Raw genomic sequence first — 16,888 nt, 5'->3', positions numbered from 1 at the left:
AGTCAGAATGCCAATTTATATGCAATTCAGTGAGTCTATGCAGTAGTTTACAAGCCTGAAAACTGCCAGTGTCTTTTCTTGATCCTGTGTCTTTGGTGTTACTTTAACAAACTATCTGAAAACTGGGGCTCATGTTTTCATGCGGCTCATGAAATGACGCCAGTAGCATGGCTTCACAATCTTAATAATTCATCCATCATCAGATGGGTGAACAAAGTAATAAATCTTGCAGAAAATAATATGTTAACTTGAAGCAGACTATTGACGTGCGGAATTAGACTCTATAACTCGAAAGTTATAAAGTAGGTATGTTTATTGCGCGCAGATGCACGGGGGATCGCTCCTCCATAAGCGTGCATACCCGAAGTGACGAACCATCTCACATTTATACAATGAAACAAATGAATATTCAATTAACGCCTATACATATCCGTTACCTAAACCCCGCTTCGTATGTTAATTAGCTTATCAGTCCGTTTCCTGGAATGTGGTGGTCTTGCAGGTTTGTAGGTGATTCATGTTCTTGTGACCATCCCATCTTATCCAGCAAGGAGACTTAGCACTCCCTCCCTCTAGATAGCATTGGAATATCTCTCATCCTTTTCTCATTCTTTTTTAAAATAGCCCCTTTTGTTAGAGGAAGAAGGGCAGGCGTCTCCCCGTCTCCCCTTTGTTAGAGGAACAAGGGCAGGCGTCTCCTCAAAACTGTAGTTGTCTCCTCAGAGCTGTGTGCCTATGTGACCAGACACCGCACCTATGACCAGTCACCATACCCACATTCCTTGAGCAGACATATACAATCACAGTCGGTGTCCATTGTCCCCATTTCACACTATTTCTCCATATCAACAGCAGATTTCTTTCTGGGTAACTTTTGCTCTGTTTACCATCCTCTTTCACAGGAAGCTGAATGGTTGATCACAATTGGGAATTTATTATTGCTTCACTTTGTTCATAGAGCAACCAAAGTAATTTTCACAGATACTTAAAAACAAATTTAAGTTCTGCTGAGACATCATTGTTGAATGGCACTTATGTAATGATCTGACTAATAAACAACCTAACCTAAACTGTTTGATCAGATGAGCTTCTATAACAACTGCTTATTCATTTTCTAAGTAGTAGTAATAGATTATAATTAATGATAAAAAGCCATGTACAACTTTAGAGCAAGAACAGTTATCTACTTAAAACAACAGAACACTCAGTCTCTGTTTCCATATTCAAATTGTTTGGCCAAGTTTCTATTTTCACGTGACTGGTTAAAAGGGTACAGTATGTGTTCACTTCACTGGTACATTAGTGCATAGAAGTACTTTTGACAGAAGCCAGTGCTAGTGTACATCTCTAAATACTAATTTTTCAGTGTGAAAATAAAGCAGTGCTTTCTTGGAAATAAATAAGCAAACATCAAGCTGGCACGTACATTTTGCTTTCACGCTGAAGATTTGCTCAGTTTTTGAAAGAGTATGTTTCTGTTTAAGATTGGTCCTAATGGAGGCTTTGTAGTTTCCAGCAGTGTTTTGTCTCTTTGCTGTTGCCATTTGATCAGGAAGCTTTTTGGGAAAATCCCTGATGACAGGGACGGTGAGTTAATTATTGCAAATATTGGAGAAGATTTATGTTGATTTATTTTTATATAAAAGATATGCTCCGAACTTTGCCTTCTTAATTTATAGGAAAAAAGTGCATTTAACAGTTTTTACTTTTGGGGGTCATATTGTCTGTTTGTAAAATGTCTGCATCAGTAGTTTGAAAATATCTTGAAATTATTCCCCCTGCTCGTAAACATACATGTAGAATGTAGACTGTATGTAGTGTGCATGGTTTTATTTCCGATGCTTGTTCAGAGGTATGTAAATGTCCAAACACTGTCTAAATGAGAAGGTGTTTTTTTTATGGGCCTTTATCAACTGTATTTTTTCTTTGTTGTTTGTTTGGATATTTCTTTTAGGTTAAAAAGTTGTATCATCTCAGGAAGCCTATTGTGGATTTCTTGGAGCAGCAATTCAAACCAATAATGAACAGATGATACCGGTTAAACAGTGCCTGGCAGACAACGTGGTCACAGTGGCAACACCGCACAAGCAACATCAAAGAGCAGGGGACTTTTGTGTTCCCGAGTCAGTGGGAAACATGCCCAGTATCTCAGCTGCCAAAGTGGCTGCAGTTTCTACATAGATCTCTGTAGATCTTGTAACCATGTCTGTTAGTGCAACAGAGAATGATCCTCCTAGATTCTTCGTGGGAGGAGAAGATGGAGAAGGGTTGTTGGACTCGGCCAGATCAGCAGATTATGAGCACTTCTATGACCATGGGGAAGAAGAAGAGGAAGAGTATGATTCTGTATGTACTGTAGGGACATGTGTGTACTATTCTGTATGTTCTGTAGCATTGTTTTACTTTGAAATTATATTAAATCACAAAACTGTAATACTGAAATGGTGTTCTGAGTTGGGAAATCGGTCATATTCAGATAATGATCTGTCAGTTATGTTTGGAAATGCAGCACACTTGAAAAGTAAGTATACCTAGATCTTTGAAGTAGATGTGCTAGACCTTAATAGAGAGTTTCAGAGCAGCTGAGATTCATGTGCCAGCTTTGCAGACTTGACGTGGATTCTGGAATGAACCTGATGCATTAAGTCTTAATTTTATTTATTTGGATAACTAGTACCAAAAAATTAGGTTTTCTTTCTTGTGTGTTGTCTTTTACTTTTTCAGTTTGAACAGAATCAACATTTCTTTTTTTCATCTTAATGTTGCTTTCATTAAGATCTGACATGTTTTCATTCTTCTCTTCGTGTATACACAGTGCATGCTAAATTAATCTGTTATGCCTTGGTTTATTATCCTTGCAGAGTGTTCTGAATGGTATTTTAGCACTGTGCTTAACAAATTTTTAGTTTTAGACATTTTAGTTTTTTTAAAAAAAATTAAATTTAAAATAAATTTAAAAAAAATTTTTTAAAAACTAAAATTTAGTTTTAGAATTTTAGACGAACTCTTGATTTTAATATGCATAATTAGTCATGTTATCTTTTTAGCTGTGTTTTGCTGTTCTCTTAGTCTGTGACATTTAACTTCAGGGAATAAATTAGATATTCACTGATTGCAAGCATGTCTAAAAAATGGTAAAGCAAGGAAGTGTTAACAGAACATTTTACCATTAAATGCAACTTGGAAATGCAGAGTAGTGGTGCAAAATCAGCAGCTCAGCTCAATTCAGTCAGTGTGTTTTAGCAAAGGAAGGCAATTGGCTCTTTTAAAAGAACAGCAAGTTGAAATAAAGGATTGTTCTGGGGTTTTTTTGTTCGTTTCTTTTTAAATGGAGTAGGAGGTTGGCTGTGGCACTTAGGAATACCATTGGGGGAAAGAGTTTTTAAAGGGTTATAACATGGAAGGCAATACAGAGTATACAGAAGAAAAATGAAACTGTCTATGCACAAAATAACTCAGAAATCTAGAATAGATTTTTTTGGTTTTTTTTGTTTTCTGGTTAATTAGTTTGCCTTTTCATAATTCAGTTGTGTTGGAAGAAGGGTTCGCCAGAGTCAAGAAGATGCTCAATATGAGTTATGCATCTTGCTCCACTTTATTAGTTTCTAACACTACTTATATAGAACCGATACACATGCATATTCGTGAAGCAGAAATATAACTGGTTAGTAGCCTCTAAACGCGCGTGGTTCTCACACCCCTAATTATCATGACTAAAATAAGCATTCTGTCCATGTAGCTAATTGTGTTGCTGTGCTTCAGCCTTGTAGTTTGTTACTCCCTATTTTCCTATACCAGTCCCTATCTTTCTTGGCCCTGCACCTGCTGTCCCAGAGCTGTAGCTTGTTACAGCCACGGCCTGTTGGCACAACATAATGACTTGGTCTCAGGATTCAAGAATAGCTCAAGGATGCCTTTCTTGTTAACTTCAGCACAGCAACTTCAGTACAATTCTGATTACAGGCCTGTTCTAATACCAGGCCTGGATTGTGCAGATCTTCAGAGATTCTAAGGCCACGCTTCTGCAGCCATTCTTCTACACAGTTGTAATATTAGGTAATAAGATGAGAAGCTTTGTGACTACTGAGTAGATGTAGGAAAATTAAATAGATTAAAAATTAATTGCTGGTTAATTTCAGAGTAAGCTGCAAGAATGATTTCATTCAGATTTCATATTTCTGATTTAGGTTTTGATCCTGTGTATTATTCCTGATGCAATACTCACAAAAATTGGTGTAGAGTTATTGAATAGTTTAATTTTTTGAGGCATTTTTATCAGGATGCAGTGTGGTGTGCTGTCACGCTGCATTTTGTTACCTCCTAGCAATTTACTAAATTAAAGGTAGCATGTGAGTTTTACCAGAAAACAGTCTGCTCTACTATTGGGCTGCTAAAACCCTGCTGTGTTCTGAGAAAATATAAAAATAATAATTGTTTTTTTCTCACCCTCTTCAGCCACCAGAAAGACAAATCGCAGTTGGGATTTGTTCAATGGCGAAGAAATCTAAGTCCAAACCAATGAAAGAAATTCTTGAACGCCTCTCCATGTTTAAGTACATAACTGTGGTAATATTTGAAGAGGATGTTATTTTGAATGAGCCAGTAGAAAACTGGCCTTTATGTGACTGTCTCATTTCTTTTCATTCTAAAGGTACATCTTCCAATAATAACATAAGTATTTTTGACATCTGAATACTTTAACCAGTTCGAGGATCTTTTTATTTTTTTGTCTTGTAGTTTTATTAGATTTTCCTAGGAAGAGGTTCATTTGTCTTTTTTAATATAATACAACTAACTTTTAAAATAAAATTCTTAAATGATACTGGTTTTATTGCCTGAGAAAGTCCTGTCTGACATAGTGTTTAAAATAGCTATTCCATTGGTAAATATTTGTGGAGCTAGTGAAAATGGTGACTAACACTTTTGGTCCAATAACTGTGAAGGCATGCTACTTTCTCAGTGGGAGTGTTGGGTCCCTGGCCACTGTCATGTATCTCTGCTAACATCTAGGTTTCTTTGTGGGGTTGGGCAGTGAACCAAAGAGGAGTAGGCTGAAGTTAAAAATCGTGTTTTGGGACAGAGGCAATAAAAGCCTTAATTCTAGCCCTACGGAAATGGAGGGCATGTGGAGTAAGGAGAAGAGAACTGGAGACAGGACCACTGTTTTTGGCAGCCCATACGGAAATTAGGCTGCACTTTCATGGTGGTCTTAAGCTGATGTTATGTGTCTATAGTTGACAGAGCATCTTCCCACTTAAGTCATATCTCCGGTTATACTCTAAAGCTTGAATATGAGGGTTCCAGGCTATTTACTGGTGGTGTGTCTTGTAGTTTTAATTTACTTGCCTTAAATATTTTAGGATTTCCACTGGACAAAGCAGTTGCCTATGCAAAACTCAGGAATCCATTCATAATCAATGACTTGAATATGCAGTATCACATACAAGATAGGTAAGTAACACAAATTACCTGTAAACAGCAAATTACTTTCAAGTCGGTGACATGAGAATCTGTTGTTATTGCATATCAATAGTTCCAGTGTATTGCACAGTAGTATAAATAAAATTGCAGTGAATGCTGTGTTTTATTAATGTATGCATAGTTTTGTGGGATGTGCCTGTAGCTGTGTTTTTTTCTTTTATTGCTTTTATATCAATACATCTGAACATTTACCAAGGTAGAAATTTGGTGATACATTTGTCTAAAGCATAACAAATAAAAGAGTTTGAACTCTGAAAAGAGGTATAGCATAGGTATGTATAGCAACTGTACAACATCCTATAATTGTGAATTCATATGACTTATTAAAGGTCTTTTTTCTGTCAAGTGGATACTTAACAGAAGTTGGTATTCAAAGATCATGTGGTTATTCAAAATGAATTTTCTTTTGGAGCTGCAATCATGCATAACAAATATTAAAAAAACAGTAATGAGCAAAAATAAGCATTGGAGCCTTCTGAACAGTGAGCAGACTTGCTCTTTTAGATGCCTTCACTTTTTCAACTCTTCATGTTAATAATCTCCTTTAACAAGAGTATTGTTCTATGTAAATTGCTGTTGCACTGCCAGAGTGGTAAGGACAGGACTGGCATAGCAAATTACGTTTTTATTGATCTTGATGAGATCACTGTAAAGGTACAGCTGTGTCAGTGACCTTAAAAGCACGGTATTTATAGAGTATTATATGTGTAGTCTTATCCTGTGTAACTGGGGGGGGGCGGGGGCTGGGGAGCAACATTTGTATGTATTTTTCTCCTCCCTTACTCATGGACTGTAAAATACAAATATTGGCAGGATTTGCTGTCTTACTGTGCAACTTCTGTTCTCTTCTTCTAGGAGAGAAGTATATGGCATTCTTAAAGCTGAAGGCATTTTACTTCCTCGCTATGCAGTTCTGAACCGTGATCCAAACAATCCCCAGGGTAAAAACTGTTAACTAAAATATCAACCGTTACCATTGCTTTGTGCTCCAATGGAGAATAGCACATACATAGTGGAAAGCCAATTTTCACTTGCTAGACAATTAATTCTTCAGAGGTTGATTTCTCCTCCAGTATTTAAATTATTGTTGTGGGTTAACCCCTACTGGCTGTGGGGACAGTATGTGAAACAGAAAAGACTGTTGAGGCTTGTAAGCACTGCTGAGCAACAACTAAAACATAAAGACTGGTTTGGTCACAAACTCAAAACATAACGGCATACCAGCTGCTGTGAAGAAAACTTAATTCCATCCCAGCCATTGGCAGTACAGTATGCATCTGAAAAGCATGATTCTGAAGCCTGGGGTCACAATTATCTTACCACCATCACAGACCAACTAGAGTATAAGGGCCTCCAAACTCAAATTTGTGATTCTAATATGTTGCTGAGGAGAGCAGCATTGGTGATGTTACATTACCAACAATGATTAGTAATTTTGCTTAGGAAAGTAATATTGACAGAAACAAGTCAGGCTATTGAATACTTTCCTTTCTAAATACAAGCAACCAGGTAAGGGAAATCTAGTTTGGACAGATCTGCAGATGATATACTCTGAATATAAACTGGAATTAATTTTTCCTATATCTGATAACAAACTTAACAGCTTTTTCTACTAAAGTGGAAACTTAGAGCAACAGTAGGAGATTGCAATGACACAGGATAGGTCAAGACACAAGAGTAAGAGAGAAAGAAAACTGAAGTATTACTGTGGTGTAGAGAGGTAGGGAATTTTAGATTAGTATGTCTACAGCTAAAGCCACAGCCCTAGATGACTGGTGTGATTTAACCCCAGCTGGCAACTAAGTACCTTATAGGTAGGGGGAAAAGGACTCATTTATGCTAAAAAAGTCAAATTAAAGCAGCCGCATGTGGCCAACCAGTTGTGAAGAGATTCCTAATTCCAGAGGACCTGTGCCCAGTCCATCAATGACACAGTATGAGACAGTTCTCAGCCTGCTGTCGTTGCAGAGTATTAGTGCATCTGAGACCACACCGTGTTCACTCTCCATGAACGGCACTGAAGAATGAGTCAAACAGCTCTAGCCCCATCTTCAAAACATTTCAAAAAGAATACACCCATGCAAGTTTATGCATCTGTAGGAGATGGTGTGCTGTCTGACACTGAGGGAATCAACAGAAATCTTGGAACATAGGATTAAAATTAACATAATACAGACTTGCTACAGCAGACTTGTTTAGCACATGACCGTCGATTCTTCAGGCAGTCAGTAACAAATCACTGAACCAAAACTGTGATATAATTTTTTACTTCATCCTATAAAATTGCCTCAAATTTCTAATAATTTCATTCCATGAATAAATTATTACATTTCTGTTGTTCACACTGTTTCTTCAGAATGCAACTTGATTGAAGGAGAAGATCATGTGGAAGTGAATGGAGAAATCTTCCAAAAGCCTTTTGTAGAAAAGCCAGTTAGTGCTGAGGACCACAATGTTTACATTTATTATCCAACATCTGCTGGGGGTGGAAGCCAGAGGCTCTTTCGAAAGGTGAGGGTATCATACTAAAGCTGTTGAAGCAATTGTAGATGTCTAACAGAACTGTGGAGTAATTCTGTCCTATCCATGTTAGCAGGGACCTGTTTTGTCATGTCCTCCTTGTGTAGGAGTAGTGGCAGATCAGAGAAAGTAATTTCAGGAAAACATGTAGATTGAATGAAGACCCTTGTTCTTTGCAGTGGATTGTCAGCCCACTGCAGATTCTTATAGGTAAAAGAAGCATACACTATCATAGCACTTTTAGAATCTTAAACTTTTGGGAATCATCAAAACCTGCTTGCTTCATTTTGTACAGGAAGTGTTTTCTCAGTAGGTGCATTGTTTTAAGGAGTTTTAAAGTTTCTCAGGCAGTAGCCTATGAATTTATTAATAGAAAAATATTCATTTCAGATTGGCAGCAGAAGCAGTGTTTATTCTCCTGAAAGCAGTGTGAGAAAAACAGGCTCCTATATTTATGAGGAATTCATGCCTACAGATGGCACTGATGTGAAGGTATGACAATAGCACATGCTTATTTATATTTAGAACTGTCAAGTGCTCCAAGAACTTGTCAGTTTTAAAGATGAAAGTATATCTTTGTGTCAAATGAAGTTTTGATATAGTTCATAAGTAAAGAACATAATTCTTATTCTAGTGAAATACAGAACTTGTAGAGCAGCTTTGCTTATGTTAGAATCAAGTATTATTACTCAACACATTTTCTTCCTTTTTGTATTGTGTTAGTGCCAGAACAGCATATACATTCCTGTGTAAACAGATGCTGCCTAGATACTTTGTCTGAAGGTTACAAATAAATCTGTAATTGAAATAGATTTTACCAACTATCTTAGTATTCTAATTAATATACAAAAGTTACTTACTAAAATGATATGAAGTTGCAGAAAATAATACAATGACTTTATCTGTAATTATTTTCACTCTTGTTCATTTATTATCCTAACAGATGTAATGATCAGGTGTCATAAAAGAATGCTAAAACAACATTAACAAAATAAGTATTAAGCCAGCCCCTTATGGAGATTGCTTTCTTTCCCTTTGTGTTAGTTCTGGCTATCTTAAGCCCATCACAAAACATGTAAAGTAAATGTTTTACAAGAGACCTGAGAGGAGATCACTGCTTTTAGACAAAAAGCAGAGGTTCAGAGCATGTGAGATCTAATCCAGTGTTAGGCCAAAGAGCCCTTTTATCGGTTGCAATCAGTTTCTTCCACTTGGTGATACGTGAGAGCTATGGTCATTTTATGTTCTTAGACAAATTCCCCATTCTTTAAGTTGCTATGTTTTCATGAGCTATACTCCTCAGATCGTTATACTGTGCCATACTTTGCAATAGGTTTACAGACGTCTCTGTAAGACTTTTACATCCCGTTTGCAAAAAGAGAAGTGTCTTGCAAACTGAAGAGATTGAAATTACTTGCATGGTGGGGACTGTTTTGACTACTTGTAGTGCGTATCAGGCAGCAGCAGTGGACTTCTAACACCTCAAATAAACAATGGATTTTCTGCAAGTAACAAGATTGTGACCTTTATATTGCGCAGCTTATCCCAACTCACCCTATTGCCTGAATTGTCTAAATTGGCATAGCTGAATGGCTTTTTATCACAGCTTAAGAGTTTTCTTTTTAATTAAAGTGGCAGTAGCCCATCTTTGTGAGCTGCTGACAAGTCTCTTGTAGCATATGCCCCAGTCCTTTCAGTAACTGTGGCAGAGTAGATTGCACAATCATTCTCTCAAGCCCTGGCCTTGTCATGCTAAAACAGGGCAGATCTTTACTTTGTTTAGTCTTGCCTAAAATATGAAAATATTTTTTAGTAAAGAGAACCACTTAGCCCTGCAGCCAGATTTCCATAATCAGGTAAGCTGAAATGATTATTGAATTAAACTTCTCATCAAGTTCTGCAGATGTTTTGGAGAGGAAAACATTATTCTTTACCTGTGGTCCAGCTATTCCTCGTCTTGCTTTATCCTAGGTTGTCAGTAAATGATGAGTGTTCTGAGAATGCAGAGAATGGCATTGAGGAAGGTACTTCAGAGTAATCTTTTCAATGATGAAAGCAGCTAGTATCTTTTGAATTTGTTATAACATTTGAGATAAATTTAGCGAACTGTATGCTTATGTGGAATGTAATTTAATTACACTGAATCAAGAGTTCCTGTTCTTCGATAAAGGTGTACACAGTAGGTCCAGACTATGCTCATGCTGAAGCACGGAAGTCTCCAGCATTGGATGGCAAAGTAGAACGAGACAGTGAAGGAAAAGAAGTGAGGTATCCAGTCATCCTGAATGCAAGAGAGAAGTTAATTGCTTGGAAAGTATGCCTTGCCTTTAAAGTAAGCAGATTACTTTCCTATCTGATCAAACATTTACTGTTAAATAATTGTTTATTACATGAAACTTCTGTAGGGTTTTAATGCACAGAGCCAGCAGTGATAAGTGCTGCAGAACTCCTAGGAAGGTGGAATGTTAAACTTCCGTATTCACATCTTTTTAATCTAGAAGAATTATTCCTTTAGTGCATTGAAAAGTTCTGAATGGGTAGCTTAAGTTGTGTAAGTTTCCTGAATTCACATGATGCTGTTGTGCTTTGTTAATGATTTCTGAGTTAGCAAAACACAATTTCAGTAGTTCAGTGTTTGTAACTTTTGTTACCTAATAACTATGTTGGGCCCAATTAAATGTTAATTTGGTACTGACTAGGTCCTTATTTGGAGTATCCAATAGTTTCAATTTGTTTTATAGTTTTAAGATTCTTACGTTCAAAACTTCATTCGATCTCTTACCCTCCTTTCACCTGTCTTTTTAAAAGGCTGTTTTCCAGTCTGTCTCATTATCTGTCTGTAACTATGCTGGCATTCTGGAGCCTGTAGGATGTGAAATGTCACCCAGCAAAGTGGGCTTTTGAAATCTAAAGAAGTAATTTGATGAAATAACATCTAGTGTTCTGTACTAATAACGTCAATGTTACCTCAGTGTCAAAAACTATACTGTCAAATTTAAATTTAGGTAAAAATTATTTTATCAATATTTTGTCATTTCTTGCCTGCCAACATAGTTTAAAAACCATGTGTAGAGGGAGGGAAACCACTGTCAGAAAGGGGAATTTGTAGGCCCACCATTGCTTATGCTGTAAAGCGTGAAGTTCGTGCATGTGTGAACTTGACCTTCAATACTGATACTGTAGGGATGTGTAGGAAGGGTAAAATCAAGTTGGGGATATAAAATTAAAAATAGGAGGGTGTTTGCATGGCATGAGTGAACCTAACATGGAACTGACAAAGGCACTACATATAAAATCTGTCATATTTTTGTCATGTTTTCAGATGAATACCATGTTAAAATATAAAGTTTATTTAGAACAAGCAGTCCTAAGGAAGATGATCAATGACTTGAACTTTTATTCTTAAAAACAGCAAACAGTTTGTGGCTTTGATTTGCTGCGTGCTAATGGACAGTCCTATGTCTGTGATGTGAATGGCTTCAGTTTTGTGAAAAATTCCATGAAATACTATGATGATTGTGCTAAGATACTGGGGTAAGAGTTCACTGATCTTTTTCAGGAATTTTGCCTATTCATTCTGTTGTATGTGACTATATTTTATGTACTAGTTATTTTTGTTATTCCTGAAGTAAGAATTTAAAATGAAATCTCACATAAAATAAGTCATTAAATTAAATAATAAATTACTTTAAAAAATCCTAAATAAATTACTTATTCCTGAAATCATGCAAAACAACTGAATCTGAGTGTTTTGTGAACACTTAAAGCTAACTGAATAAGTATTTTGAAAGATGGATTAAATTCTTGAAAAAAAATCTCAACTACCTTTAAGTAGAGAAATGCCACTGGATGGTTATGTTTGCTGCTGTTTAGTATGTGCCCAAATTAATGTGCCTTGTCCTTGATCTGAAGCTGCTGTATACTTGTGCATTTTGTGGAGTTCATACTGATAAATCCAAACTGATGTAATATCAAGGTGTTTTCTGTCACATAATGTTTTCTTTACTGCTAGTAGGAAAAAAAGTATAACAAGGGATCATACATAATTGGATAGTGAACTCTATGCCAATGAAATGTTGCCCTCAAAGTAGGCTGATCCCATTTTGGCTAGCTAAACTGGCTTTACAGTAAGATTGCACTGATGAGATGCAACATGACTTTCTGCATTATCAAATGGTCTGGGATCTTACTAAACAGAGGAAGAGCTAAGCTGAAATTCTAGGTAACAACTGTAGTCCTGTTGTTTTCGGCCATTTCTTGAGTTAGAGTTACAATTCTCAGATCTGTTTTGATTTCTCCTTTTTCAAATTTCTGTAGCTGCTGAATTCTCTGAAAAAAGTTACCATTTTTTCCTTATGCTTTATTCCTTAAAGTAATATATTGCAGTGTTAAGTAACAGCAATTTTTTTTCAAGCTTTTTAGAAATTAAATTTTGGTTTATTCTACTTTAAGATGCACAGGTTTTTTCCTTCATGTTACATGCTTCTTATGTAGATATTAATCTGAAGTTCAGTATATTTTGATGACATACCTGGTAAACAGAGCATTACCAAGGTGAACAACCTTCCGTAGGGGAGGCAGTGTTGTCATTTTGTAGTTATGACCAGAGTCTTTCCAGTGCTCTTTACTCTTTGATGAGAATGGCTTGCTGATTATCAGAGACTTTCAGTTAGGCAATGGAATACAGTGTCTAAATATTTGTATGAACAAGTCTCAGTCATTTTCAAGGAACTCTTTTAGGAATTTGAGTGCAAAACCTGAGGATTCTTACAAATCCAGGGCCGTTAGTATAATGTACCTGTAGAAGTTGTAGTAGCTTTAAATTCTTAAGTTGGGTTTTATTATACAAGTAGAAGAAACATATGTATCTAGAGTCTCATGACTACTAGTACTCTAAAACCACATTGATAAAAATGCATGTATCTATTACCTGTTTGGTTTGGGGTTTGTATATATTGTATAAGCTGTGCTTTAAACTTAATGATGTGGGTTTTTTTCTTTTTAACCCCTTTTTAGAAATATCATAATGAGAGAACTTGCTCCCCAGTTTCAGATACCATGGTCGATTCCCCTGGAAGCTGAAGATATCCCTATTGTGCCAACTACCTCTGGAACAATGTAAGAAAATAGTAGCTACACCTGAACTGTGCAAATTTCTAATGTAACTTTTGTGTAAATTTTTTTTCTCTTCACAAGGTGTGCCCACTTTGGCCTATGAGCGCTTGTTTTGTGTGATGAAAACAAGGAAGGAATCACAATTGCTATGCCAGCAATCAGTTTCTGACCCTTAGTCAAGCTGAGTATAGAACAGCAGATTTTCAAGTGTAGCATCTTTTTTGCATAGCTTCCTTCACTGCTAATTATTGTTCCAGCACCAACTTAATATGCACTTCTAATAAACATGCTCTCTCATTTAATGAACCTCAAAATCATTTTAAAAACTACTTAAAATAGATATTCTGTAGTTGCTCAAGTCTTAAAATCAATATTTGTATTTTAAACCTTACATCATTTTCAGTTAACCTTAAATTCTTCCATATCCTTCCATCACTTCTGTAGTTATGTCAGATAACTACGACTTTGTCAATTATCTTGATTTGTGATGGTTTTAATATCAAATAGAAGATCCCCATACATAGAATTGTGAAATATAACTATTGAAATTTCAGGATGGAGCTTAGATGTGTTATAGCTGTAATACGCCATGGGGACCGAACACCAAAACAAAAAATGAAAATGGAAGTAAAACATCAGAGGTAAGTAAAATCTTGGTAAAAATAAGTTTATATGCTTTAGAGCAGAGTTCAGTTCTTGGGGATGTGCAAGCAATGAATTGAGCAGGAATTGCATCATACAAGGGTTTTTTTGTTTTCTCTTAAGTCTGACTGATGTTGCAGCTAATTAACAGGACTGTCAAATTACTTATGCAGAATTCCTTTCATCACATGCTATGCCTTGTGAATAGTCCTGCTTGATCTTAATGAAAATGCATTTATTGCTATAGACAACTTTATCCAAAATAATGCAGCAGAGAATATTTCTGGTTCACCATTTGACCATGACTTCTGCCTTTCTGTTTATCATAAATGTTCTCGTGTGAGCTGTCAGCTTGCAGAACCCTTCTGTCTTTTACTTTTGTCAAAGTTTGTAGACTCTAAACTTCAGGTAGATACCATATTTATGTTAACGTTCATAAAGTGCGTTACATAATTGGCCTGGAATTAGGTGCAGTTTCAGTAAAAAGTAACTATTTGTTTTGGGACTGGATTCTTGCATTCAAAGATACATGGTGTAAAAGTGTAGGACTGCTCATTTGGTATTTTTGGTCCCTACTTCTCTTTAGAATTATTCTTGAAGATTAAGAATTGACATTAGAATATCTTCCCTTTTTTTCTTTCTAACACTTAGCAAGTCAGAAAGAGAACTTTTTCAGTGCTCTTATTTTTCTAATTTGCTGTGCTGAACACTTCCTCAGGAAATGAGATTTGGATAAAGGTTGGTTTGACCTGCTGTGCAGATTTAACATGCTTTTCAAATAGCGTAAGGGTGCTAATTTCAGACCACTTAGGCTTAAAAGCCACTTGTGCAAGTAATATTTTAACTTCCTAACTGCATTTTTTAAATCAATGTTCTTTCTCTTAAAGGTTTTTTGATCTCTTTGAAAAATGCGATGGATATAAATCTGGAAAACTAAAACTGAAAAAACCAAAACAGTTGCAGGCAAGTTTGTCTTTATTTTCTTGCAGTGGTATTTTGTAAGTAGAAGATTATTTATTTAAGTAAGTCCTATGTTTCATTTCTTTAGGAAGTGCTTGATATAGCAAGGCAACTCCTTGTAGAGCTTGGGCAAAACAATGACTCTGAAATTGAAGAAAGTAAAGCAAAACTTGAACAGCTAAAGACTGTATTAGAAATGTAAGTGTTTAATTTTCAGTCTGCATAGCAATGAAGTTTTGTTCTGCTGTTTTGACTTGTTTGACCCGGTATTGCTTGGCTTGCAATGATTATCGAATATGTAATGATGTATTAATTGAAGCACAGGTGTTATCAACAGAGAATGTGACCTTTGACATACAAAGAACTGGGCCATCTCTCTGGTTTTTCTCCTTATCTTTTTAATTGAATTTTTCCTGCACTATATAGTGTCTCAGTGTACTTTCTACATGAAAAAGTTGGGGGTTTGATCTCAAATTTTATACTTTGCGTGTTTTTAAAATGGAAGTATTTGAGTACAGGGTCTGCTCCTTGCAGTGTGTGATATAATGAAGTCTGATAGAGCCAGTAAGAAGTTTCTCCGTGTGTACTGTCTGCTTACAGTGAACTTAGAGGATTCCAAATAAATAAGGCATTGTATATTAAGCCTGAATTATGTAATAACAAAAAAAAAAGCAAAGAAAAACCTATGGCTTTAAGGTTTGTTAAACATCTGGGGTCTCAGAACTCTAAATGGTAGTAGATAACATTAATTTAAAAAAAATCAGGGCAAAGACACTTACTGAAATTTATGACAACTGTTTGAAATGCTAAGTTCTGCTTGAGAACTTAGTTGTGTAACAAATAGTAGCCATCTACACTGCCAGATCAGATTCTGGATACTGATAGCCACTGTAGTTGTGGAACTGAATAGGTAAGTTAGTCATGCAATCTGCAAATGTTGTGGGTTTTCTCCAGATTTATTTCCATGTTGTAAAAAAAAGTAGTAGACAGTATTGCTAAATGTTTCAGTATAGAATGGTTGATACTTCTATAGACATTCTGTGCTTGTTGAATTAGGTTTGTTCTAAGCACTGCCTCAATAAATGGTGATCAAATACACAAATCAGTGACCAGCATAGATTTATTAGATCCTGTTACAGGAGCATAGCAGGTTTGGAGGAAAATATTTAAAATACTCCTCTCCCTCTTCCCCTCTCACTTTCCCCTGTTCTTACTTCAGGTATGGGCATTTTTCAGGCATAAACCGCAAAGTTCAGCTAACATATCTTCCTCATGGTTGCCCAAAGACTTCCAGTGAAGAGGAAGGTATTGTATTACTTTTGCACCTAATCACTTAATATGTGTATTTAAATAGTCATGGCCTAGTGGTATAACATGTCTGGATGTTAAGAAGAAGGAATATGTTGTTTTGAATGAATGTTTGTATTGTTGGCAGATATTCAGAGTCTCTTAATCTGCTGAATTGTAAAAAGCTATGTAGTAAATTTGTATTAACAGAGCTTTTTTGTAACAGAAAAGTGGGGTGAAAAGAAGCTTCAGTGATTCACCAAAAACAGTGGTTTTGGGGACAGTATAAGAAAATTGGACTCAACATTTACTGCCGTCTTTAGAATTTTCATAAGCTTTTCTGGTCTTTGACCCTTGGTTATTAACTGAAATAACTGTAGGGTATTTAGCATCTAATTTGGTTTAATTTTTCTGTCTTGGTTTACTTCAGAATTCATGCTACATATTCTTGACTTAAATTTTCTCTGTAGTTTAACTACTTCAGGTTTCTCTGTTTAGGTATCTGTTTAGTCCCCCAGTTCAGTATTTTCTTAATGTTAGAATGTTACTAAGGTTTCATAATGTTGAAGAGATTCTTTACTGAAGCCCTGTGTAATCCAAATATTTTTGTTCATTTGCAAAAAAAAAAGAAATGTAGAATATACTCCACTACTAAACTCCTCTCTCTGTGTACAATTAGATAATAGAAGAAATGAGCCATCCCTGCTTCTGGTTCTAAAATGGGGAGGAGAATTGACTCCTGCAGGCAGGGTTCAAGCAGAGGAGCTTGGAAGGGCTTTCAGGTGTATGTATCCAGGTGGACAAGGTAAAAAAAAAAAAATTTAAAAAGTGTTCAATGGCATAAATCCCTTTTGAAGTTAATTAAGTATAAAATGAGAGTTTG

The 16,888-nt window shown here is 35.9% G+C and overlaps 1 protein-coding gene across 16 annotated transcripts in view; it reads left to right on the top strand.

Moving 5' to 3' along the window:
• Positions 1–16,888, top strand: part of PPIP5K2 (diphosphoinositol pentakisphosphate kinase 2) — a 53,232-nt gene that overhangs the window by 9,019 nt on the left and 27,325 nt on the right. For 15 of the 16 annotated variants that reach the window (XM_040579602.1, XM_040579606.1, XM_040579611.1 and 12 more), the window contains 14 exons: positions 1,955–2,346; positions 4,456–4,651; positions 5,361–5,451; positions 6,337–6,422; positions 7,838–7,992; positions 8,392–8,493; positions 10,172–10,333; positions 11,414–11,535; positions 13,018–13,119; positions 13,671–13,757; positions 14,646–14,721; positions 14,807–14,916; positions 15,938–16,023; positions 16,685–16,810. In XM_040579602.1, coding sequence (XP_040435536.1) covers positions 2,203–2,346; positions 4,456–4,651; positions 5,361–5,451; positions 6,337–6,422; positions 7,838–7,992; positions 8,392–8,493; positions 10,172–10,333; positions 11,414–11,535; positions 13,018–13,119; positions 13,671–13,757; positions 14,646–14,721; positions 14,807–14,916; positions 15,938–16,023; positions 16,685–16,810 — 1,645 coding nt within the window. In that variant the 5' untranslated portion in view covers positions 1,955–2,202. Of the gene's footprint in view, positions 1–1,302; positions 1,588–1,954; positions 2,347–4,455; positions 4,652–5,360; positions 5,452–6,336; positions 6,423–7,837; positions 7,993–8,391; positions 8,494–10,171; positions 10,334–11,413; positions 11,536–13,017; positions 13,120–13,670; positions 13,758–14,645; positions 14,722–14,806; positions 14,917–15,937; positions 16,024–16,684; positions 16,811–16,888 lie in introns of those variants that run through there. The other variant, XM_040579601.1, reaches the window with a different exon arrangement.

The sequence above is a fragment of the Falco naumanni genome, chromosome Z, assembly GCF_017639655.2.
Source record: "Falco naumanni isolate bFalNau1 chromosome Z, bFalNau1.pat, whole genome shotgun sequence".
Classification (NCBI taxonomy): domain Eukaryota; kingdom Metazoa; phylum Chordata; class Aves; order Falconiformes; family Falconidae; genus Falco; species Falco naumanni.
Note: the sequence above shows the minus strand (reverse complement) of the source record. Positions and strands in the feature narration are given on the sequence as shown.